Source organism: Passer domesticus, chromosome 7 (genome assembly GCF_036417665.1).
Source record: "Passer domesticus isolate bPasDom1 chromosome 7, bPasDom1.hap1, whole genome shotgun sequence".
In the NCBI taxonomy this organism is placed as follows: domain Eukaryota; kingdom Metazoa; phylum Chordata; class Aves; order Passeriformes; family Passeridae; genus Passer; species Passer domesticus.
The window spans coordinates 35,950,630-35,975,000 of record NC_087480.1 but is presented as its reverse complement, the minus strand read 5'-3'; the positions used below and the strand labels follow the sequence as shown (position 1 = coordinate 35,975,000).

Below are 24,371 nucleotides of genomic sequence, written 5' to 3'. Positions count from 1 at the left end.
CCTCTTTACAATGGGCCAGGTAGACCTTGCTCACTGCTCAGGGTGGCTCAGGGCACAAAAACATCCCAAAAAACTTTCTGAGCATAAGCCAAACCTGTTCCCTCTCTGTCCCTCACTGTTTTTCAGAGCTTATTTCCTCCTTTTGCCAAAGAGCCTCCAAAAAGAGAGAAGGAAAGTGAATGTGCTTGGGGTGTCAAGGGGGGAGGAAAAATAAAATAAAAGACACTGCAACAGAGAGAGGGCCAAGAAAAATATTTAATCCAAACAATGAACATTGTCATTTCCTCCCACAGTCTGCATTCCCAGTCAACTTCCCTGGGCAAGCAGGGAGAGCCAAGAATGACCGGGCTCTCTGCCTCACCAGCGTGAATGTGTGTAAGGAAAGGGATGTGTCCTGGGGACACGGTGCTGTAGCATCACTTTAGCCAGCTCCTGTCACATCTCTGGCTTTAAGGACTGACAGTTTTCTGCAGGGGAACAGTGGTTTGGAAGGATGTTGGAGGGATTGGGACAGGGATGGGAGGAATGTTCAGGGACCCCAGCGAGGGTGGTGGATGTATAGAGGTTTTAAGTGAACCAGATGTTTAACAAGGCTTTGGGCACTCTTCAAGTCCTCCCAGGGACCTCCCAGAGCTTTTGGAAAGATCTTGCTGGTGACTAAGGTGGGGAGGAAGGGGAGACATCCGGCAGAGAGAAGCTGCCCTGTGCCTCTCCAAGGACTACTGCAGCCTGTCCATGCTTTCCTGTCCCCACACATCCTGCCTGTTCCTCCCTGCCACGGGCAGCACCTTCACCTGGCACACAGCTTCTCTTGCATGCCTAAGAACCCTGCAGCTGTAGCACTCTCCAGCCCTGGGGCAACTCAGGCTCATGTCCCGTGGTTCTGTGAAGCCTGGTTCGGGCTGACATCCCCCTGCCACCAAAGGGATGGGGTTTCCAACTCATCTTCCCACCACCAGTGACTCATCCGTCCCAGGAGCAGAATTACCGGTGGTGAAGCTGATGCACAAGGCATGAGTCTGAGGGCAGCAGCAGCTTTTCCAGGGCTTGTCCCTGCCCAAGTGGTGGTTCCCCTGTTTCTCTGGGGCTGCTTTCAAAGTGACAGCTGAGGAAGGCAAAAACACAGGCATCTTCTCAGCCACGTGGTTGAATTAGCATGCAAATGGTCTGAGCTTGATGCCCAGAATACCAATTCCCAAAGGGGAAAATGACACCAAAATTCATGCTGACTTAGAAGCTCCATGAAAGCAAACTATGCACCCTCCTTGGATGGATCAGCAAAGCCCAGGACCAATGTGGGAGAAAGCATTTTTTCTTCTTAAGGCTGGGCTTGACTCCCTGAAATTGGACTCTAGCTTTTCAATGGCTGTGTACAAATAAAAATGAAAAGCACTTTCCATCTCAGTAGCAGATCAGGGGAGTCTTTCAGCTCCTCAGTTACACAGTTGGCCAGGTGAATGCTGATTTTTTTTTTTTCCCTCTTTTCCACTTTCCTCCAAAGCATCTGGAATGGGGCATGGCCAAAAGCAAGGTGCTGGGCCTTCAGGTGTGCTCAACCAGAGCAAAACCTGCATTCCTGGAAAATAATGTGTATCAAACAAACAGCAATGTAGCACTGAAATATGTCCAACACTTATGTGATCCGTGACTGAGTCTTCATGATCCACCCTTCCCTCACCTGTTGCAACCTTTCAGGCTCTTCCACACTCAATCAAACTACGTGTAAGGTGGATCTGAAGAAAAATGCCTGGACCCCGTCTGCCTCACTAATGGCACTGGGGGACTCCCTGCTGGCCAGAACAACAGCCTCAGGGATGGAGCCAGCCTGGGGACTCTTCAAGGGTTGTGGAAAAATACTGTGCACAGGCACTGCTCCCTGCATGACATCTCCCAGCATCCTTGAGAGAAACTCCAGCACTGAGCACTCGGAGATGCTTCTGGCTGGAATGCACTGGGATCTAACCAGTCCTTTCTTGCATCCTTCCTTTGCCTGCAATATTTTTCCCTCTTTCATTCTTTTTCCCCTTTGATTTTTTTTTTTTTTTTTCCTTTTCATCTGTGCCTGCTCCCAGCTTTGAGAGCCTGTGTTTTTTTAGCCTATTTAAATTGCCAAGCACTCGATTTGCCGTTACTATTTTGGTGCCGGCAGCGCGGGGCTCCGGCCCGGCAGTGCCAGATGCTGCACCTCCACGTGCTGACACACGCCCCAGCGGAGCTGCTGTCTGAACAAACAGGGAAGATGGATGGCCGAGCGGGAGATCCGCTGACACAGCCCGTCTCCCTGGCTGCCGCGGTGGCACGCCGCCTGGCCCAGCAGCTCCCCACCACTCAGCACAGCCTACAGCGGCTGCTGCAATTACCTTGTTCATTTTTTCCCTGTTTAGAAGGGACATTTCAACCAGCCCACCACCCCCACCCCACTCCCCCCACTGGAGGATGCGTATTCTGGCAGCTGAGAGCCAGCTGACCATTTCCCTGGATCACATCCATCACCTTCATGTGGCACAGCTGGGCATTGGTGTTTTCCTTTTTCTTGACAGCGTCTTAAAACATCATCAGGTGTTTTTGCAGACGTTAACAAACCGCCTTCTCCCACCACAGGCATTGCTTTTTGTAGAGCCACACGTCTCAAGCACAGGCTGAACAGGCTCTGTATGGGGTCTGCTCTCTCACATCGCCTACCTTTGGTAGTTTGCATTGCCTGTGTCCTCCCTTGCCGTGATTCCTGCAAGGCCAAAATGAGACTGATGCAAGTACAAGGGCTCCTGTGCCCATGAGGGTAACCAGCACCTTACTTTGTTCTTTCTGCTTGCAAAGACAAAACCATGTGGAGGTTCTCAGCAAGGCACAGGCACAGGAGTCACCGTGTTCTCCAAACACTAGGCAAGGAGCAGGGACAGAAATCCCCAAGCCCTGTGCCTGGCTCTCCTGAGCCTCGAGTCCAATTAGTCATTTTTTATTTTCCCTTCATGTGTTTTTCCAATGTAATTTGGAGCATGAGTTGTTAAGTTTCCCCAACAAGTGTTGCCATAGGAGCCTGTATTTGTTTAGGGTGGGGTACGGGCTCTGGCTGGGTGAGAGGAGGGGGCAGTCAGCCCTGATAGGTGTAGTGAGAGACTGGGAGCCTCTCCTTCCCCATGCTGTCCCTGCCTCTGTCCTCCCCCCACCTTGCACGCCAGATCTGGAAATCGTTTCAGACCTGTGCAGCCGGGATGGGCAAACCTCCCCATAATTGTATGGAAACTACCAAAGCGACGGGTGTTGTTTTGCCAGTGAGTCATGACACATGGAGCAAAGCTCAAGGAAAAACTCCACCGTGTGGAAGGCTGCAAAAGCAAATCACACCCAGAAGAGCCTTCCCCTGCCAGCGACCCTGGCCAGTCCCGACTGCATCCTGGCACCTGCCAGCCCCAACATCCCAGCCCTGGCCCTCCTGCTGCTCAAAGCTGCTTTGAGTCTAAGAAACCTTCTTTGATCACAATCATTTCAGATCCACCTGATGCTTTTTAGCAGAAGAGGGGTGTTAACACTATTGTCTTGAAGAAATTGCACCCTGGTCTCTCTGGATGCAGTTTGTGACAGAAATGATTGGAGTCAAATCCCTTCATGTTTTGGACTGAGCTACCTAACTCAGCTGTGCCTCAATTTCCCAGCTGTAGGAAGGTGTGCTCTTTTCTTCTGCTTTTCCAAAATCTTCCAGGCTACTGCGATCTCTCTGTGGCTGCCTGAATTTGGCCTGTGGCCTGCGCTACTGATAGCGGAGACCAGACTTGGTGGTTTGCCATAATCCCTGCTGCTACTTCCTAAAGTGTTACTAGTCTGTGTTGAGCCCATTTCTGTTCCTTTTGAGTCACAAGGACAAAAAGCCACATGGGTTCTCTGGTTTTGGCATGGTTTTTTCATACGAATTACTGGTATTATCACCAGGCCCACATGTTGGCTTTGGCACAGTGGGTGCCGGGCTATTGCGGTGCAGTGACATTTTTCAGCAGGCGTTCATTCAGTTTAAGGGTGCTACATGTGAGTGTCCATCATCAAAGGCTAAGTCTGGGCATTTTTGGGATTTTGGTTGTTGTTTGGGGCCAACCAGATCCAATGAAATGGGTCAGCTGCTTCCATGAGCAACAGGATAGCCAGCTTTCCACCAAGAGTCCTGTTCAGTCTGGAGAAGAGAAGACTCTGTGGAGACCTTAAACCACCTTCCGGGACTAAAAGGGGCTACAAAAGGGTCAGGGCTTTTGGCAAAGGCATGGAGTGATAGGGTAAGGAGAGTAGCTTTAAACTGAAAGAGGGTGGGTTTAGACTAGATGTTAGGAGGAAATTTTTGACTCTGGGTGCTGGGACACAGGCACAGGTTGTCCAGCGCAACTGTGGCTACCCCATCCCTGGAGGTGTTCAAGACCAGATTGGACAGGGCTTGAACACATGGTCTAGTGGAAGATGTCCCTGCCCATGGCAAGGGTGTTGGAATGAGATGGTCTTTAGGGCTCCTTCCAATCAAAACCATTCAATGATTCCAAGATTCTGATGGAAAACGTCCTGGAGGTCAGCCATGGTTGCTGGGCCAGTAAGTACAATCACAGAGCCCAAAGTGAAAGAAGCATTTCATTACTAATCACTCTATGAAGAAATGGCTTCTCCATCCCGTAGCTGGTTCAGTGGCTGCTTGGCAGTGCTGGTGTAGATCTGTGATAAATAAGCCTTGGCTGCTGACCATTCCTGACGCCTCCTTGTGAGTGCTTCCCATGCATGGCGCTGGTCACAGCCCTTGCACGGGAGAGTTCTGCAGCCATCACTGGCTGCTTCTCAGCCCCAGTTGCTCCTTCTCTGATCAGATGACTCATGCAACTAAACAACAATAAACTGGTTTTCTGAATGGCTGCTCATGCCATTTAACACTTCTGACACAATTCCACGATCCCTTGGAGCACCCACTGCTCCATCCACACCAGCTGGGATATCTGGTGCCCTTTGGCTTTGGAGATGGGCTTGTGTATGGTGGAAGTGGGCCTTGCTGAGGACCTGGGACCTCTACTTTTGGGGGCAACCTTATGCTTTTGAACAACCTTTCACAGAGCCTTCTTCCTCTGCCTTAGCCCTTCCAAGCAGACGGCTGGTGTGACACCATCAACAACCGAGCGTACTGCCAGTACGACGGCGGGGACTGCTGCTCCTCCACACTGTCCTCCAGGAAGGTAAGAGAGCACCTCCCGTGGCCTTGGCCGGGATCTATGGATTCAGGGGTGACTGCTATCTATGTTCCTTGGCTTTGCTGGCTGTGGAACTGAGCCTGCAGTGTAATTCTCCCATGAACGGAGAACAAACGCAGGATTTTAAACCAAAGCCAGCTGAAGCTGATGGACAGCATCACACTGATTAAGAGCGGGGTTTGGACTCAGCCCAGTGTGATTGAAACCTCAGCCCAGCTCCCACTGAGGTTCATGGGATTTCCTCTCGTTTTGGGAAACGTGTCCCAAAGAAATGACTTCCATAGGACAGAGTGCTAGACATGGTGAGTCAGAAGTCACCTTGTGTAATTGAGCTGTCTCAGGGGATTTTTGGTATGGTCCACTGGCATCTGCTACAAGTGATGTTTTCCTCCCTCTCTGAGGAGGGAAGAACAGTATAGAGGGAGCAACTTGGCATTGGAGTTGCACAGACCCTTCTTTCAAGACAATCTTCCCTCCCACCTAACTTGCAATCCAGCACTCACAGCCCATTCTTCCTAATCATATCCAACAGCAAAACAAATCACAGGGCATGAAATAATTTCTCACTGCGAAAATATGTGAATTTGGATCTTCTCATCTTTGTTGTGGAGCTTGAATCATTTCTCCTTTCATCACGCATACATACACAGAGAAAAGGAAAAATAAAATCCTGGGAAGATCCACTTGAGATAGGAAAGAAGCAGCTTTACACCCAAGTGATGAGTGAAATCCCCACAACAATATCATGACATCTCAGAGCAAGGCATGGCCAAAATAAAGGATGGGTTCACAGTAGAAAGTGGGGGGGTTCAGTCCCATGGCTCCCAGACCCAGCTTGCATCCCCCACAGGTCCCAGATCTTCTGCTCAACAAGCCTCCAGCACATCCCTGTTAAGACATACAGAGAAATACAGGATTTAAACTTCAAAAAGTCCCCAAAGCACTCCAGCCCTTCCTTTGCTGATCCAGTCTGTGAAAAATCAAATGTTTTCACAGCAAGAAAAACTCCTGGCTCTGAGCCTGGTGTGTATAAAACCTCTGAAGAAAACTGTTTTCTCAGCTCCCATGGCTCATGACCAGGCCACTGTCAACCAGGAGTCAGATGCTCAGTGTATGCCCTCCCTCCTTTCTCTGCTACCAGCAGCTAAGGGGACACAGGCTTGCTTGGTCACATGCAGTTGTTGTAGAGAAAGTAATGTGCAATGGGTCTCCCAACCTGCACAGGGTGTCTCAAAGCTGCACAGCTTGTGAGTGGCCCTAGATGAACCCACTGCCTGCCCCATGGAAGGCTGTTCCTGCTCACAGTCCTGCCTGGAGTTCCTCGATCCACAAGGCACAGGGACACTGCACCTACCTTGGCTTTTATGGTGGGCAGTGTGCAGGTCAGCTTTGCAGTTGAGAGCTCGCTTGAGTTCCTCTAAGAGCTGCAGGAGAAAAGGCTATGTTATCTTCATGTTTTGCTGCAAGAGTCAGGAGCAGCTGACAGGTCCACAGGTTCAGACATGGATGAAGGGGGTTTTCTGATAATAAAAAGCAAAACTTTGAAACTAATAGACCAAAATAAAACTTTAATCTGGAGGTGCCCCACACTGCCAGGCCTAGTCTGAACGTCTTACACCCATCAGGGGACACTTCATCCCAGGGCTTGACATTTGGGGGGACAAGATTCAACTGGACCTTTGGCTGCAAAATTCAGAACACGTTAACAGAAAGGAAAAGGCTAAGAACAAAACTCAGCTGGGGGCAGGTTGTATCAGAGCCCACTCCTCCGCGAGCGCAGAGCCTGGCAGTGCCAATAACAGGGCGCGGCCCAAAATGTCTGACAGCGCGGAGAGACCTCTTGTGGGGGCAGAGGGCTGTCCCCGGGCGGAGGCTGAGCTGTCCCTGTGCTCCCCCAGGTGATCCCGTTTGCCGCCGACTGCGACCAGGACGAGTGCACGTGCCGTGACCCGGCGGCCGAGGAGAACCAGTAGCAGCAGCGGCGGCACCATGAGGGCCTCTCTGGGTCGGGCAGCGCCGGGGGAGCCAAGGGGCAGCAGCGGGGCCATGGCGGGGGCAAGGGGAGCCTGAGCCACAGCCGGGCAGGGGGACGGCCACGGGGGGTCGGGTCCAGGCCACCCAGGAGCCCAGAGGAGCCCATGTGGCCCCCTCCCCATGGCTGCTCCCTCCAGAAGCCACGCGAGGCGCTCAGCCAGGGGTCTGGTGCCGCCTCAGCCAGGGTCCACCCACGCCCAGAGCCCAGGTGCTGCCACGGATGTCTGTCCTGGTCTGGCTCCTGGGTGTCTGTCTTTGTCACTATTCACCCCTCTCTGCTGTACAGACTTCTTTTAGCAAGGTCGAGGTAGTTGTGATCTCTCTGCAAATATTTAAACTTAATTATATCTATATACATATATATATATAATATATATATATAAATATATATTATATTTTCTTTGCTCTTGATGAAGCTGAGAAAGGATATCCTCTATCACACACCCATGCTGCTGTGAAGTACAAACCATCGGGAGAAGCACAGGTCAGGGCAGGAGGAGCAGGGATTTTCCCCTTCCTTGCTGAGCTGGAAGGAGGACAGAGAGAGCAGCCAAACATCCAGGCTGTGCCAGGAGAGCTCCCCAGGCATGGAGGCTCCCACCTCAAGGTGATTTGGGCATCTGGCAGGGACCAAGTTTTGCCCTTGGTATTTGCCAGTGCTTCGCCTTGTTCTTCTTAGGGTGTGGATCTGGATCAGTATTCTGGGGTTGAGAAAAAATGTTATTGTGCCCTTGAATCATCCCAGCGAGCACAACAGATTCCAAGGGTACCACAGGCATCCATCACACATTATTTTAGAGCCCTCTGGGCAGGGTTATGTCTCTATGGGGATCACTGCATGGTCAATAGGAGCAAAGACTCAGCATGTTCCCTCTCTGTCTCACTCCCCCAGCCACTGCACACCCAACTGGATGTAGAGGCCAAACCAGTGTAGCTGTGTGATGCTTGAATGAAGGATGATGTGGTGGTCCTTCTTCTCTTTCCCTCACATCTGAGCTCCAGCTGAGTTGTGTTGTCAGCAGCTCTCAGAGGAGACTAGACCCTGTAATGCCAAAAGGACCAAAAAAAACCTGTCAGGAGAGTTTGAGAATTATCTTTCCTCATTGAGATTTTCCTCAGTATTAGCATTCCTTATTATTATCTCTGTCCCAGCCCCTCAGGCTGGACATACAGTTGCTGATTTCCAAGAGGCTCTTGCTCCTGTAGGCACTAAGTGAAAATCTGCAGATTCAATTCTGGCCTCAAAGAAGCAAGAAACTCTGTGCCCCATAATTGATTCCCAGAAGCTCAGCTTGGACCCAGCTGCATAAAGGCAGCAACAGGGAAGGTGCCTGGCTCCAGCTGGGATTATCACTGATGGTTTTGTGCTGTAAAGAGGCAGAGAAAAGGGACAGCAAGAGGAGAGGAGAGCAGAGAAGGGACCACAGAGTGGGAACTGATGGCAGTGTCCCCGGGTGAGCTGCAGGCTGGGACCAAAGGACTCCAGGCTGTGTCCTGCCTGCATGGCCTGTGCTGTTGGATGCAGGCTTTGAGCCAGTTTGTCTGATGAAGGAGTGGTGGAGAGAGGGTGACACGGTGTGGAGAGACCAGGAATTTTCAAGGCATCGTTGAAAATGATGCTTCATTGAAAACAGAGCTTCCACTAGCTCTACCCCATCCTATTTCATCAGGAATTTCCTACAGTTGTGCTTTACTGGAGGGCTCGAGCAGGGGCAGAGGTGCTTGGACATCCTACCAGCATCCAGGCAGGAGATTCCCTGTCCTTCTCCAAGCCCTCTTCTGACCCCAAGTGTCCCCATCCACCTGGCCCAGGCAGAGATTTGAAGAGAGCTGGGGGACAATGAGCCCCATCTCCTCTTGGGACACTGACATTTTTGTTCTCATCATGCACGAGTGGCACCGCCCCAGAATTCACTGTCAGTTGGGCAGATAGCAGCAATGTCCTGTCAGATATCCATTTTTAATTAAAAAACAACCCTCAAGCAACCCAAGGAAATTCAAATAACAGTTGGCCCTACACCCCCAGGATGTGTAGCTTGGGCAGCCTGTCCTGCTCCACCAGTGCAGGAAAGGGGAGATCCAGGGGTTCCAACACAGCAGGAGTGGGGTTCTGGCAGGCCCCCACAAGTGGGGACAGTGGGGACATGGGATGAATGTGACACACAGAAGCAGAATTTCAAGTCCCAGCATCTTGCCATGACAAACCCTTCCCTGCCTGGTGTCAGCATTACCTGGATGCCTACGTGTCTGTACACCAAATTTGTATCCTTTTGGCATGAAAACCCTGTTTTTTTCCTCTGCTCACCTGTGTGTGCAGGGAAGGGACTGTGCCCCACGGACAGGGGAACTGGGGGGTTGGGACAGGAACTGCTGGCTTGTGCTTCTTATGACCAGACAGCTTCTATGTACCAAAATATTGTTCTTCTATAGTGACACTGAGCGGTTTTTGTCCCCTTTAGGGTTTTATTCACAATGGAGGCTGCTGCTATTTTTATTTTTTTGTATTTGATAATTATTTTTTATAAAAATCTATGAAAAATAAATAATCTTCTCATCCTCCATCTCTCCTGACTCCTTTATTCACCCAAAATGGGGCCAGGGAGGTGGTTTGGTCTGACATATTCTCCTCTTCCCAAAACACAGACTCTCCCAGAACAGTCACAGCCCAACAGGAGATTTCCTTTGGGTTTTGGGGTGTGGGGGGACACTCACCTCCACTGGCACCCCTAATTCAAGGCTGCCACCCAGGCAGTTTTTGCTGTGCCACCAACTGCAAGAACACAGAGAAGGTCTTCTCCTTGTTATGCTACAAATTGGTCACTTTTTGTAATTAATCCATTGAAAATGGAGGGAAATGTGTGTGTGTGTGTGTGTGTGTGTGTGTGTGTGTGTGTGTGTGTGTTCACATCCCTGGGGATGGGGAGCAGAAGGTGGCCCAGACTAGAGCCAGAGGACCATGTGCTATCCTGGCGAAAAAGTTAAACTCCAAGACAATAAAGTTGCTTTAAGATTTGGGGATTTTTTTTTTTTACCTTGTTTTCTTCAGTGACCAGGTAAATTTCGTACCTATGGACTGAGAAACACCAAAAAGCCCTTGCCCTGGGCTTAAACCCCACTCTTCTTCCTCCAGCCATCTCTGATGCTCCTCATTGATCTTTTCATCCTGTCTGGCCTTCTCACAGGCACTCAGTCCCAGAGGAGGAACAGCATCTCCTGGTGATATCAAAGGTCCTCTCTAGGGCAAAGCTCCCCAGATCACACACTGGAGAGGAGCCAACAGCAACCCTTCCAAAACACACACACACATTACCAAACCCTTCCTCAAAACCTACCAATGTGCTGCTGATGCACCCCTTGCAGTCCACTTCACTCTTTTTTGGGGTGGCTTTCTCCAAACCCCCATGGATTGCAAGCCAGATGACCCCTGAGATGATTTTTGTGATGAGCCAGCTGTGCTGAGATATTGACACAGCAGTTTAGGCTTGCAGCTGCACACCCTGCTGCCACACAGACCCTCTCCTCTTCCTCCTCCTGCATCTCACTCCACAGCCACAGCTTATTGTGCAATGAGATGGTGGTTAACTGCATGGAAAATAGCAGAAGGAAAGTATTGGGTGTATTTTTAGCTTATTTTCCTGCAGTTTAGCACCGGGAAAAGAAAAAAAAATCAAGTTGTTCCATGAGACTTGATGAAGTCTGGTTTCCTATGGATTCGTGTGTTATAGCCCCTAAATCCCCCCTGTGCCCTCCCAAGTGTCCTGCCTGTCTGCCTGTCTGTCTGCCCAGGGTGTCCCTGAGTCTTCCAGCCATCTGGCAGGGCAGGTGGCAGTACACACTGGGCTTGGCCAAGGGACCTGCCCTCACAGTCCTGATGGCCTGGCCATTAGACACAACACAGCACTGCAAGTGGCTTTTGGCATCTTTTGCAGATCTCACCTCTGTTCAGGCACTGGTTTTCACATTCTTTGTGGGACATTAATACTCGTGTGGCTGCTAGTCCTCTGTCAAAAGTTTGCCAGATGGACCAGGACATTCTCCAGAGGTGTTTGATCACCAGACAGCACCAAAAGAACGGCTAAAAGGTGGGTAAAATCCACCTCATATACAAAAAAAAGGCTTTTTTTGACTCTGCTTCCAAGTTCCCAGCCTCTGTGGAGGTTTGCAAATCAAGGGCCGAGAGACCCTTGCCAAGGATGTGTAAATGCAGTTTTCCCCCAAAAAGGGATGACTGGAGACATCTTTACCTTCCCAGATCCAGCAGAGCAGGTGGCAGGACGAGGCTCAGGACACAGCTCCATCTGTGTGTGCTGAGTGGTTTGGGACTTGGCTAACCCAGTGGGCAGACAGGATAATGCTAAACTTGTGTGAAGACTCACCCGAGTTCAAAGGCTGAGAGTGTTTCATCTGCAACCAAAGATGACATCAACTGGACCAAATCTATAAACAAACACTCCGGTTTGCCAGAGCCAGGGATTACTAACAGCTCCGTTTAATAGTCAGTTAAATTATCATCTGGAGTTTTACATAGTGGTACAATGATTTTTGTTGCTGTTGTTTAAAACCTTTCATTTTTATTCTTTTTTTTTTTTAAAGTAATCCAGAAGGGTTTTGTATTTTTTGCCACGTGGCTATCTCACCCTAAAGCACCCTACTTTCAATCTACAGTAGTAAAACGTCACATTAGAGTTTTAATAGAACATCAAGGAACATGAATTGTAGCCATCTTTGTAAAGAAAAGGACCAAACTGTTTTATATGTTAAATAACTCCACGACAAGGAAAAGGTAGTAATGCTATTACAGGGGTACGGACGCAGCAAAGAAAAGTTAACGACCCAGAGGTTCATCTCAGGTGAATGATTGCTCATTAATTCAGAAATAAAACAAAAAGAAAGGGCAGGGGGGGTGAAGGAGGTTGCAGAAATGGTTGGAAAGCAGTTCTCCTGTTGCTGGCAGCTTGGGAAGAATCAGGAGTCCGAGAGAGAAAATATTGTGCAGGCCCAACAGCAGGACCCTGCAGCAGAAGTGGATGGTGTCAGCTCTGCAGGGAACCACAGAGACACAGAAAGGTTTAGGTTGGGAGGGACCTTAATGAGCATTTGGTACCAACCCTGCTGCCAGGGACAGGGACACCTTCCACTAGAGCAGGGCACGCCTGTTTTGGGTGAGCAAGCCCCACACAGCACATCTCACCAAGGCCATGGGACAGCCCCCATGCTGGATTGCTCTGGTACCCCATGGTGGCTGCTGGCACGTGTCTGAGATGGACTCCTGTGGGAGCTGAGAGACTTGGGCAAGAAAACCCAAGCTTGGGCAAGGTTCTGACTTGCAAAGCTAGAGTGAGGAAACCAAGAAGGAAGCCCTCACAAAGCCAGGGTCACTGTGAAAATGGCCCCACAGATGTGCCAGGCTGCCAGTACAGTCTGTCACCCAGCTGTGCAAGGGTGCTGCCAAAGCACCCCAAAGGAGGGTGGCTTTCCCCTCACTCTCCAGAGCCCAGCCCATGGAGAAGCCAGGACTCAGGGAGCAGAGCCTGGCCCAGCTGGCTGATGATGCTGCAGGGCTTTGGTTGCCCATGCAAGGGTTTTGAAGTGTCAGCACAGAAGCAGAACAGAAATATCTGCAGAGCCTCAGCGTAAATCTTGGGGCCAGATGAAAAAGTAACCTAGGCAGGTGTGAATGCATGGGGTGTCCAGGGTTTTCCTGGCAGTGTCACAGCGAGTGGCTGGCAGACAGCACTGCTCCTGTCCTTGCTGCTGCACCTAGTAAGCAATAAAAGAGAGGAGTCTGCTACCCAAAGGAAAACAGTCTGCATTTCACATAAAGGCCATGTACACGGTATTACTTGGCGAGAAACCAGCTGCTGTCTGGGCCAGAGCAGCCTTGCTTCAAACATCCCTTCGAGGCGCGGAGCAGAGGTGCCCTTTGCCCATGGCTGGATGGCTGCCTGGCTGAAAGTTAAAAGTTGTCTCAGCATCTGCTGGGATAAGCAAAAGGATAAACAGAAGTGTTTTGGCCACGAGTCTCACTGAAAGAAAAAGGAGTGATGACTCAGTACAGATCACCTGCCCATCTATACCTGTGCATGGACGTGGCACTGGTCTCACTCTGAGCCCCAAGCCCTTGGCAGCATCAGGCACATCAAAATATAAGGACAAACACATAAGAAAAAGCCAAAAGGATCCAGGAGACTTCCTTCTTGCACAGATCAAATGTTTGTTTGACAACCCCTGCTAGACACATATTACAGCAATGACACAGGGATGCCCAGGTCATGCTGACTGATGGTGGCTGCTCCCAGCAGCTCCCCAGCCCAGGCCAGCTGCCCCTGGAGAGATGTCTGCCCACAAGAAGGAAAGAGCACAGCACTGTGTGGTCCTGAAGGAAGACACTGAGCTGCTGTTGAGGAAATTTGGTGCTGCAGTGCTGTCGGCAGTGATGGGGTGCAGAGCACAGCCTCCTCCCTCTCAGCACCACACAAATATTCAAGCCATGTCCTTGGCAGGTAGGAGGAGGAATGAGGCAGAAAATCATATGAGACAGGCTGAAGACTGTTCCTGCCAAGACTGAAAAAAATGAAAAGGAAATTTCTCTCTGGAGGCATCGTAAAAATCCCACTGTAAGGCTCTGGTCTTGTCTAGATCAAAGGTGCACAGCTGGCAAGTCCAGAGGTGCCTCCTCTGCAAACCAGGCAGGAAGCTGAAGCTAAAAGGAACCTGTTTTCTGCCTCCAACATCATCAGCAGTGACAGGGATTTGGAGAATCGTTTACTCCGAACCAAACCCAGTGTCCCAGTACAACCCCAGCTCTCTAGCTTAAAAAAAAAAATTTACCAGAGGAAGAGGCAGATGTGAGCCTGAACACGGGCAAGCAGCACCCCAGAAGCCTGTCCTCCATGCCCTCTGTGGGATCAGAACCTTCAGGACCATCCTGCATCATGGCACTGGGGTATCTTGCATCCCTCACCACGCAGAGCCTGGGCTATAGGACACTGCAAGTGTCTGCTGCAGAACTTCTTGTCTGTGTCATCTGGCTGCTGCTCTCCCAGCTGAGTTCTCCTCAGCAGCAGCTTGATGTTGCTTCTAAGTTTTTATTACAGTGGGTAAAAAAAAAAAAATATATAATAGAAAGGATTTAAAAGTTGATTTCCAAGGAATGTGGTCCCTCAAGAAGAAAGCTCACGATGTCCAGCTGACCACTGGCCCTGAGGCCAAGCTGCTTTTGTTCTGCAGGACTCTGCATCTTGGAGCACATGTGGGTTTCGACCATGGCAGAAGTACCTGAGGAGATTGGGTCACAATGCCCTTCCTCTTCGCCCCAGATGATGACACCACGCCAGCTCTGCCCATCAACAGCACCATTGCTCTCTCAGGTCTCACCCAGACCTCCTGCTTTACAATTGCAAAAAACCCCATCCCAACCCTACTGGCCACCCAGTGGCTGATTAGCTGAGCCATAACCATAAGCATCTCAACCTGACCTGCATGCCCTGCCTCCATTTTTGCCTGCATCACCTGCTCTCCCATTCTGGCTGTGTCACCATGTTTCTCCCACGACGGGTGTCACCCACCTTTGTAGACAGTCCCCACAGCCAGGGCAGGGATGGGGCAGGAGAAGAGGGCTGTGCCCTCCCAGCCTGCCTTCTCCACCAATGCTGAGGAACCTCTTGGCAAAATGAATAAAACAAAACCAAGAAAACTGGGTCCCACAAGACTTCTAACTAGAAAGGCTTTTGGCCAAGTTGAAGAAGAAACTAATACTGAGTCAGTCCTGCGCAGAGCAGCCGGTTTTTCTCCCCAGTCCAAATCCTCGCCTCCAGAAACATCAGTGACACCCTCCCCCTCCATGGGTCTGTGTGTAAAACCCTCAGAAACGCCCATGGGAAGGCCAGCCTGAGAGCAGGTGCCCAGACCCCTCAGTAGTCCTTGTCACCATAGTCATTGTAAAGGACACTCAGCGTCTGCTCCTCGCACGTCTTCCTGAGGTCGCGGCTGAGCTCCGACCAGTCGAGCCCATAGGGCTTGATCTCGCTGTAGCGGCACGCGAGGTACTTGAGGGACGAGCGCTGCAGGCTGATCTTGGGCTCCTGCAGGAGGCCATTGCACCAGCTGCTGAGGTCCCCCAGCTGCGAGAGGATGAGGCCGGCCTTCCTGCAGCGAGGGCGGGCAAGGGGAGATGCCAGGGAGATGCCAGATGGACAGTGAGGGGGGCGGGAGTGATGGAGACACCACGGAGAGGATAGCGGGAAGGGCGGGAGGAATGTATGAGGAGAGAAAAGTAAAGACAGTTAAGGACAGCATGGGAGCTCCTTGAGGGAGAAGAGATAATGCAAGAGCAGCTGTGAGGAGCTGCCAGGATAAGGAGGGATGGCTGGGCTGTGGGGACACACCATTCCCAAGGCAGCACTGCAAGCTAAATCCATGTGAGAACAGCCCCTACCCAGGGCAGAGATGCCCATGTCACCATGGCAGTGCTGGACCTGCTGCACTGGTCTTGGGACTCACACTTCTCTGTCCTGTCCCCTCTTCTTCTTCTTCCACCCTGTACCACTCACACCACAAGGCCAGGGCTGCTGAGAGTTTATTAAGGAGACAGTCACAGGTGTAGCTGTGAAACCCCCAGCAGCCCCTGGAGTGGACAGCACCAAGGACTCAAGTGGAACCTCCACTCACCATTGCAGCTACTGGACCCCAAACATTACAGGATGGGAAACAGAGCCAACAGCACTGGAGGCAGTGGGGATAAAAGCTAAGAAGTGTCAGGCATGACATATATGGCCAGCCCAGAACAGTGTCACCATGTGTGTCCTCTCCATTTAGTGTATGTGCTGCATATTCAGGAGCTATGCTGGTCATTGGTGGAGGAATCACAAAATGGTTGGGTTGGAAGACACCTTAAAGATAATTTTGTTCCACTCCCCATCCCATGGCAGGGACATCTTCCACTTGATCAAGTTGCTCCAAGTCCCAACCTGACCTTGAACATTTCCAGAAATGGGGCATCCTCAACTTCTCCAGTGCCAGAAATGCACAGCATTGCCAGCAGCAAGCCAAGATACCACTGAGGAGGAGGGAGATTTAAGAAAAAAAAATCCAAACCAGAATGTCATGTCTGGTTTGTGAGGATCTGTATGGAAGGTTGAAGGTGAGAAAAAAAATATGATCCACACAGAATTCAATGTCACAAGATATAAGTACAGTGAATGACACTCCTGCTACGCAACTCTCAATATTTAGTAACAGCTTTGGAAATGTGTCCTACAGGACACCGTGCAAACCAGAAGGGATACACTGGGGCTACACCATCCAAAAAGCTCTGAGAGAGCAGGGGATGTGGCAGAGCTCCCTGGTTCTTTGCATGTGCATTTTGCATCTTCAGCTGTGGAGAACAAGACGAGGAAAGGCAAGTCACTGCAGCAGCAACTTGTAAAGAGCCACAACCCAGCCAAGGAAGCCTTCAGAGAAGGTCAGGCAACAGAGGCAGAGGAGGTCCAGGAGGAATCCATCTTCTGCAAGAGACATCCAGCACACCCAGGGCATCACAGCCTCAGTGCAGGCTTGTCCTGATAGTGAGGAAGTGCTAAATCACAAGAGCACAGAGGCTCATGGCCAAACATGATCTAAGTTGTGTTCTCTTCTTTTCAAATTTGCCCTCTTAAAATTGCACTTCTAATGTTAAACTTCTGATGTTTTTATCAGGAAAATCGGTTTGTACAGATAAAACACATTGTGTTCATCTTAAATTTGTCTCACACTTTGGGTGATCTCCAGGGAATGTGGCCACAGTGGAGGCAATGGATTCAAATGAAGCATCTTGAAGGTATCTCATGTGCTTGGAAACCCAGACCAAAGTTTATGTGTCTGATGAGCTGAGATAAGTTTCCTACTCAGCTACAAGGTCAGTTGGTAGGTTAGAATAGTCAGGGAAAAGAAGATACAGCCCCTCACTAGCTTTAACTCAGCATCTGCTCAGCCCAGAACAGGCAGCAATCACAAATCATGATTCTGAAGGAAAAAAAATCACATTCTTACTCAGGGTAAGCAGGGTGGGCTGGTTTGACAGCTCCAGGATGTGTGTACCAACCATGAAGGAACATCCACTGCTCTCCACACCTCCCTCCAGACCTGGCACACCATGGGAGAGCTGCTTGAAGAGAAATTAATTTACCCCAAGTCCAGTCAGAGCCAACCCTGGCTTTCCTGGAGAGAAAACCTTGGATGTGACTGCAGCTCCAAGGGCCCAACCCGGAGCCACTGAAAGGTTGTCCAGCTCTGCAGCCACATGACAAGTGCCACTCCAGAGCTCACGTCCAGGGCATGCCAGAGAGGAAAAGGTGGTTAACATGGTGTTGGCTCTGGAGATGAGAAAATAGCCAAGCTCTCACTTGTCTTGGTCTCTGCATCTGACACCTAAGCGAGGTGCCACAAGTGCCTCTCTTCCTTCCAGGAATGCCTGATATGATCCCACAGATTTTCATTAAAAGCCCATAGGCCCCACCAGACTTCACTAGGCTTTGCAACAAATCCAACTTGCACTTACTGCTTGCTTTTTTCTCCATTTCCTTTCTTTATGCAAAGACCAGGACTCTCTGCAGCCCTTCTTGGACCGTGAGGGAGCGACTTGCTTTTGCAGCCTCAGACAAGTTATCTGTGCACTCACAACAAGCTGTGCTTCTTTGGTCCAGCAGCCAGCGCTGCCAAGAAGGGAGCTGAGTGTGCCACAAATGAGCAGAGAAGGAGGTGCCCTGGGCGTGTGGAGGAGGAACGACGTGGTAGAGTCAGTCGCGTGGGTCCACATCCACGACTTCAAAGGAGCATCAGTAACAGTCAAACAAACACTGTCTGCTGGCTAAATAATGTCATCTGCAAGTGATTTGTCCTGTCACCACCAGTCTGGGTGCTTCGCCCTCGCAGACGATCAAACAGGAGGTCTGCTTTCCAAGATTTGTCATCACCAGAGCCCGCTGCAGCTGCCTAAATGCCTCTTTCCAAGGAGCGCGAGCTGCAAACACTTCATCAGCAACTTGCGTCATCCCATCCTGAGCGCTCCAGCGTTTCCAGAGGGTGCAATTAACCCTCTGGCTCGTAGGTTCACACAGAAAATGGCATCATTTGGGTAATTCAGTGGCATTTCTGGCTGCTCCATGGCAATGCCTCTGCCTCGTGGGGCTCCAGGAGGCGGCTTCCACGCCGTGCTCTGGCTGGCCCTCACTGGGGCAGGGAGCAGCAGTGGCCACACCAGCCTAGGAAATGGCAGCGGCTCTGTGACGACTCCAGTCTGTCACGAAAGGAATTTTATGTGCTCCTCATGCAAATCACCACAACAGATGTCAGATGATCTGTGCAAACCGGGGCTGGATTTTACATCTGGAAACGGAGACAGAGCGGCATCACCGCAGCTGGGATCAAGACAAAGGTGAGACTAAAGTCCAAGCCTGCTGATCCCCCTCGGTGTGGGGGAATGAGGCAACCCTGGGCAGAGGAGCAGCTGGGAGCCTCTGCCCTAAAAAGACTCCATGTGCTGCAACGTTGCTCCTGAGCTTTGTAGTTGCGCCTCAAATAGTGCACATTTCTTAGGACATAAATGGGAAAAGGGAAAAGAGGAGACCCCACCTCCACTCCAGGGCATGGACAGCGTCCTCAGAGCTTCCCACCAAAGCTGTGCCAGGAGACAAGTCCAATGCACCGAGTGCAAGATAGGCACAAGCTACTTGCTGAGTGTCTCTGACTGCCTAGCAGAGGTTTGGAGGACACAGAATGTACATGGAGAATCTCTATCCTCTGCTAGAAGTACACAAGTGATCCCCTGGAGAAGCAGGGCTGGAAGACAGACAGTGGTGAGACCAGCACGAGGAGGTGTAAGGCAGAGGCCATGAATTCCATACATGGGAACTCTTGCTGATGTACATTTGAAAGTAACCCTGATTTCCAGATGAGGTCACAGCCCTGGCTGTTTGGAGGCCAGATGCTGTGAAACACCACTGCAGCACACGCAATCTCTCAGCCCAGCTTGCTAAACTGACTGGAAACATTTACATTACTGGGAAACCATGCAGACTGAAGGACATGGGGAGAAGGGAACATCTGGCTACCTCCACAAGCCTGGGACATTCTCAGGCAGCTGGAGGGGCTTCAGTGACCTGAAGAAGCCTGAGGAGAAGACATGGTGCTTCCTCAGGCACAAAGAGACTATTTTAGACACAAAGAGCTCTGGAGAACCTCCTCCAAAACCTGCTGTGGCACCAAAAAGACTTGTATCATGTCACCCCCACACAACCACAGGTGTGGATCAAAAGTGAGGAAATGCACAATTCAGACCTAAATCAGTCCTCTGCCTGCTGGGGACCACAAGCTGACAGAGTTCAGCACACAGAGGTGCATTCAGCTCGAGCCAAAGCTCAGGAAAAGGCAGAAGCAGAATCCAATCTCCATCCCTCAAAGGTGTGTTATTTTTCCAAGACCTTCTGCCTTTTTACCTGTAGCATCAGCTGAGAAGGAAAAAAGAGAATCACATTTGTTTGTCACTCTGCCTAGCATGAACATGTCAGGCCAGACTCCAGAGACAGAACAGGGCTGATGGGATGGACAGCAGTGTTGGGCTGACAGGAGTCAACCACTTTCCACCTTGTGCTGTGTTAAGGGTCCTTCCACATGCACAGCATCCAGCAAAATAGAAACCCCACTGTGACACTCTGAGGTCTATCATCACACAATGAGATTTGCTGAAGAGATGCCTTCCTGGTGACCACTATCCATGAGGGGCTGGTGGGCAGGCCTGCCTGCTCAGCCAGCTCAGCTCCCGAGCCTACCTGGGCCCCAGCTCATCCTCACAGCGCCAGGTGAACTCCCCAAAGCTCTCGTAGTGCTGGTTGTAGTGGTAGAGGACTCGGTGGAGGCTGGGGGAGCCCAGGTCCAGCAGGGTGTTGTAGGCTGTCTGCTGCTCCTTGCCACTCGTGTAGCCATTGAAGAGGTTGTAGATCTTGTCTGCTATTTCTGAGCAAAAGGACAGGGGGAGTTAGTGGGGTGCAAGGAAAGGCAGGAATAAAGCATGCCAGGGCTGAAGCTCAGTTCTAGGAAAGCCAGGACCAGAACCAAGATTTGTCCACCGAGTTATGATTTACATCACATCAGGACAAGGTCACAACAGACTAGATGGCATTCCCTGGACTCAGTCCAGGTTAGCTTCCCACAGTTTGGTCTAATTAAGAAAAGAAATGGGTGATGCCATCAGGTAGCATTAGTGAAACACCATTTATTCACTTTTGTTTTCATGGAGGACATGTGCCCCCTGCAGCCCCCCATCTCAGCCCTCCACACCACGTGGCAGCTCCTGGGCCACTCTGGGTGAAGGAGATGTCACAGCCAGGACATGAGACATGTACAGGAACATGCTGGAAGGGGGAACTCCCTCCTGTCCCGAGCATCACAGTCCCTCCATCTCACCTTGAGCCTTCACATCATCCACCACAGGGCAGGGCGTCTTGACTGTCACATCACTTGACCTGGAACGCCTTCCTGTGTTGTCAACTCCCCAGAGAGTGAACCTGGATGAGGAGGGGAAGAAACAAAGCTCTGGGCTCCCAAGGCCACATGGAACTACAGGCAGCAGCAAACAGGACCAGGATGCCAGCAGTGCCACGGGCATGGCACAGGGCACTCACATGTAGGTGGTGTCGGGCTCCAGGCAGCGGATGATGAGGGAGATGGTGGAGGAGAGTCTGTCAGGCACTTGGGCTGGCATGGCACAGGGGGACTTGGCACCAGAGATGATGTCATCCACAAAGCTCAGCACTGTCTCTAGGGAGAGAGGGGAGGATGTGCCACTGGTGATGGCACAGGTGTCCCTGGGACTGTGGAGAGCCTGGGCCTGCTGCCACACTGCCAAGGGGGAACAAGGCTAACACAGGAAGTAGATGTAAAGTTGGACCCACTGCTCTTCCAGAAAAGTTGATCCCTATGGTAAGGAACTGCCCCTTTCTGCAGCATGGTGGGCAGGAGAAAGGCTACTCTCTCTTCCACAGGATATTTGATTTTTTGCAGCATCCCCTTGCAAAAACAGAGGCTCTCTTCTAACATCTCCATCCCACTCTCCCTAGAGAACCAGGGCAGTCCCCACTCACCTGTCTCCACCTTGGAGTGGTCCATTCTGTCGGTGACTTTCTCTTGACGGAGGAGGTAGTCCACAATCTGCACCCCAATGGGGGGCTCCGAGTGGCCCCACTCCAGTACCACCAGTGTGCTGCTGGGCTCATGGACAGTGGAGAGACGCAGGCTGGGGGACAATTTTTGCATTACTTTCTCACAAAAAAAGGGATTCAAAGCCATTAACTCACGGGAGACAGCAACCTCAGGAGAGAAATTACTCCCCCTCCCTTTCCCCTCTTGGTTCTGGGCACGTCGGTCCAAAGGACTCATTCCCTAGGGTTGCTTTACCAGGATGGATCCACAACCAGCACCGCAATCCTTAACTGGTCCAAAGGACTCATTCCCTAGGGTTGCTTTACCAGGATGCATCCACACCGCAATCCTCAGCTGAACTCAGCAGAGACACTGCAACCCTGTACTTTCAATTTCCCGGTCACCCATCAGTTTGCAAACATGTCCCACAAAGGCACACAGCCCCACCACCTCACTGCTGGCTGTCACCACCTCTTCACAGCCCCGTCACACCAAATATCCAGGCTGGGCACCTACACTGGGTGTGGGAGAGGTGCACAGGTGGGCAGCCCGTCAGCCCCGAAGGCACTCGAGTCGCAGCGGCACCAGTCCTCGATGACATCCCCGCTGCCCGAGCACCACAGCAAGCTCATGGTGGCCTCCTGCAGCAGCTGGGAGAGAGGAGAAGGGGCAGGTGAGCTCCCACCCCGGGTGAGCCACCACTTGTGCCAGCGTTCATCCATCCCCTGGAGGGTTCAGCGCAGTCCTGCCCGCGCCGCCGCCCCCAGCGCGCGGCTCCTCACCCGCTGCGTCTGGTTGTTGGTGACCAGCTCGTAGAGAGGGGCTGCTTTGGTGACCTCCAGCAGGATGGGCTCGGCTGGCACGTCGGGGCTGGAGGTGACGTGGCAGAGCGGGCAGGACGAGGGGCAGCGCCCGCGGCTCTGGCACTCCATCCGGACGCCGGCTGCCACGCGCTTGGTGCCGGACTCTGAGAGGCTGGCGATGTACTCGGGGAACGTCAGCACCTTGGGGTCCCGCTCCCGCTCCTCTGACTCATCCGAGGGGGAGTTGCCTGGGGAAAGGGGGGGAAAAGTGACACAGGGTGGGCTCCAAGGCATTGGTAATGGAGGGGGCCAGAGTTCTGTTTTCCACCCAGGAGAGAGGCAGTGTGTGGGAACTCAGTACATCACTCCGGATGTCCAGAGCTACCGAGACAACCCTTGGGGGGCTCGGAGGCCCTGGAATGTTGCCAAAAGTACCTGGTGGCTTGACTTTGATCCTTTTAAAGAAATGACACCTGAAGGTGAGGAGATGAGAGAATTTCAGGTCTGAATGGTGAGGGGATGATATTCACTTGCTAGAACTTAAGTTAGAATGCACTGTACAGGGGGGTTTTATGTGTTGTACAGGGGGGTCTAGAATTCTGTGCATGGATCAGGAGTCCCAAGATGGAGGAATTTGGGCGTGCCCTGTCCTTCTTCTTTCTTCTCCTTGGCATCCATGTTCAGGATGATGTTGGCACATGTGGATTGGTTCATAGAGAAAGTACACTTGCCAACAAGGGCAAAAAGTATTGGGAATTAAAGGTAAATATCTAATACGTAGTTTTCACTATAAAAGAGACAACCGCCCCGTGGGCGGGGGAGAGTGCCCTTGGCTGTCTTGCTGATCAGACCTCGGCTGGACAGACAGAAAAACTTTGTAGATAAGAAATAATAAACTCAACTGAAGACCTAAAAGCAAGAGTCCAGACTCCTTCTTTGGGAGCGCGGCCTGCCCAGAACCACCTTTTCCCGTGCTGGGGCAGAGACAAGTGACAGCCGACCCCGGCAGCAGTGCTTCCGAAGAGCCCCCTGTATCCTTCTGCTCTGTAGGGATTAAATACTTACTGGTCTTCAGAGGAGGAATCAGGACTAAAAAGCCCACCCTGGCCCCTGTAACTGCAGGTCCTCTGGTCTCCCCGTGCCTCAGTTTACCCAGCCCCATCCCTACACCTGGACTGAGTGAGTCCATCCTTACAGCAGGTTCCCCACAAGAGGGAGCCTCCTCCATGTGGCTGGGGACTCCTGGAGCACCTGCCTGGGCACCTTCACATCACACTGACTCCCCAACACAGACCCCTGCAGGACCACTCTGCTGCAAAAGCCCTCCTGGCCCCACATAGCAGGAAATATTTTGGCACAAGAGGAACAGTCCTCGCACAGAAGTCAAAAAAGTAAAATCTGTAAAATCCCTGCTATGCCCTGGATAGCATCACCCTGCCATGAAGGGAAACACTGCTTTTCACACAAAATCCCTGCCAAAGGATGTCCCTGGATTTGTACAGAAGAAAGAGGGGCCTAGAGGGACCATTGAAGATGGTTGGTGGGGTTGGAGGAAGCTGAAGGACAGCCAGGCAAAGCCTCACCCCTGGGGCAGGCTCAAGCCATCGTTAGTGGTGACCTGGTATGGGCTGGCTGCTGCGGGGAGCCACCATGGACCACATCCATGATTCAAGAGAAAAATCCCCCTACAGCAAGGATTTGTGGAGAAATGATGGGCCAGCACTAGCCCATCCTTGACACTCATGCAAAGAAAACAAGGCTGCTAAAAACAAAACCTGGGATAGAAAGGTGCTGCTCTGCTCCCCCAGGAAACTGGAGATGGATCACTTTAGGCTGGCTGTGAATTGCAGCTTAGTAGGCACTGAGGAAAAGCAGAGGAGCCAGGGAATGATTTGTCTCTTGCAATTTCTCAATCGATATCCAGCCCCTGACGTTTGCAAACAAAAAGCAAAAGAAGGAAAGTGGCAGGTGCCAGAGTGAAACCTAAATGTGATACTGTGGGTGGAAAAAGGCTGCCAGACCTGAAAAGCCTCCAAGCTCGAAAATCAAAGAGGAGGAAATTGCAGGAGAAAAAAAGAAGCACTTGCAATCAGGAGGTGCTACATCTGGAGACAGCCTGCAGTCAAACAGCACCAGGTCTGTGCTTTCC

The 24,371-nt window shown here is 51.3% G+C and overlaps 2 protein-coding genes across 4 annotated transcripts in view; one reads left to right on the top strand and one right to left on the bottom strand.

Annotated features, from left to right (window-relative positions):
* Positions 1–7,226, top strand: part of PAPPA2 (pappalysin 2) — an 87,294-nt gene extending 80,068 nt beyond the window's left edge. The window contains exons 21-22 of the mRNA XM_064427716.1: positions 5,097–5,195; positions 7,109–7,226. Of these exons, the coding sequence (XP_064283786.1) occupies positions 5,097–5,195; positions 7,109–7,183 (174 nt within the window). The 3' untranslated portion in view covers positions 7,184–7,226. The remainder of the gene's footprint in view (positions 1–5,096; positions 5,196–7,108) is intronic.
* Positions 5,790–24,371, bottom strand: part of ASTN1 (astrotactin 1) — a 60,721-nt gene continuing 42,139 nt past the window's right edge. For 2 of the 3 annotated variants that reach the window (XM_064427717.1, XM_064427718.1), the window contains exons 17-23: positions 22,202–22,470; positions 21,936–22,069; positions 21,362–21,513; positions 20,903–21,038; positions 20,685–20,785; positions 20,051–20,234; positions 11,718–15,392 (exon numbers count right to left, since the gene is read on the bottom strand). In XM_064427717.1, coding sequence (XP_064283787.1) covers positions 15,158–15,392; positions 20,051–20,234; positions 20,685–20,785; positions 20,903–21,038; positions 21,362–21,513; positions 21,936–22,069; positions 22,202–22,470 — 1,211 coding nt within the window. In that variant the 3' untranslated portion in view covers positions 11,718–15,157. Of the gene's footprint in view, positions 6,099–6,564; positions 8,287–11,717; positions 15,393–20,050; positions 20,235–20,684; positions 20,786–20,902; positions 21,039–21,361; positions 21,514–21,935; positions 22,070–22,201; positions 22,471–24,371 lie in introns of those variants that run through there. The other variant, XR_010366065.1, reaches the window with a different exon arrangement.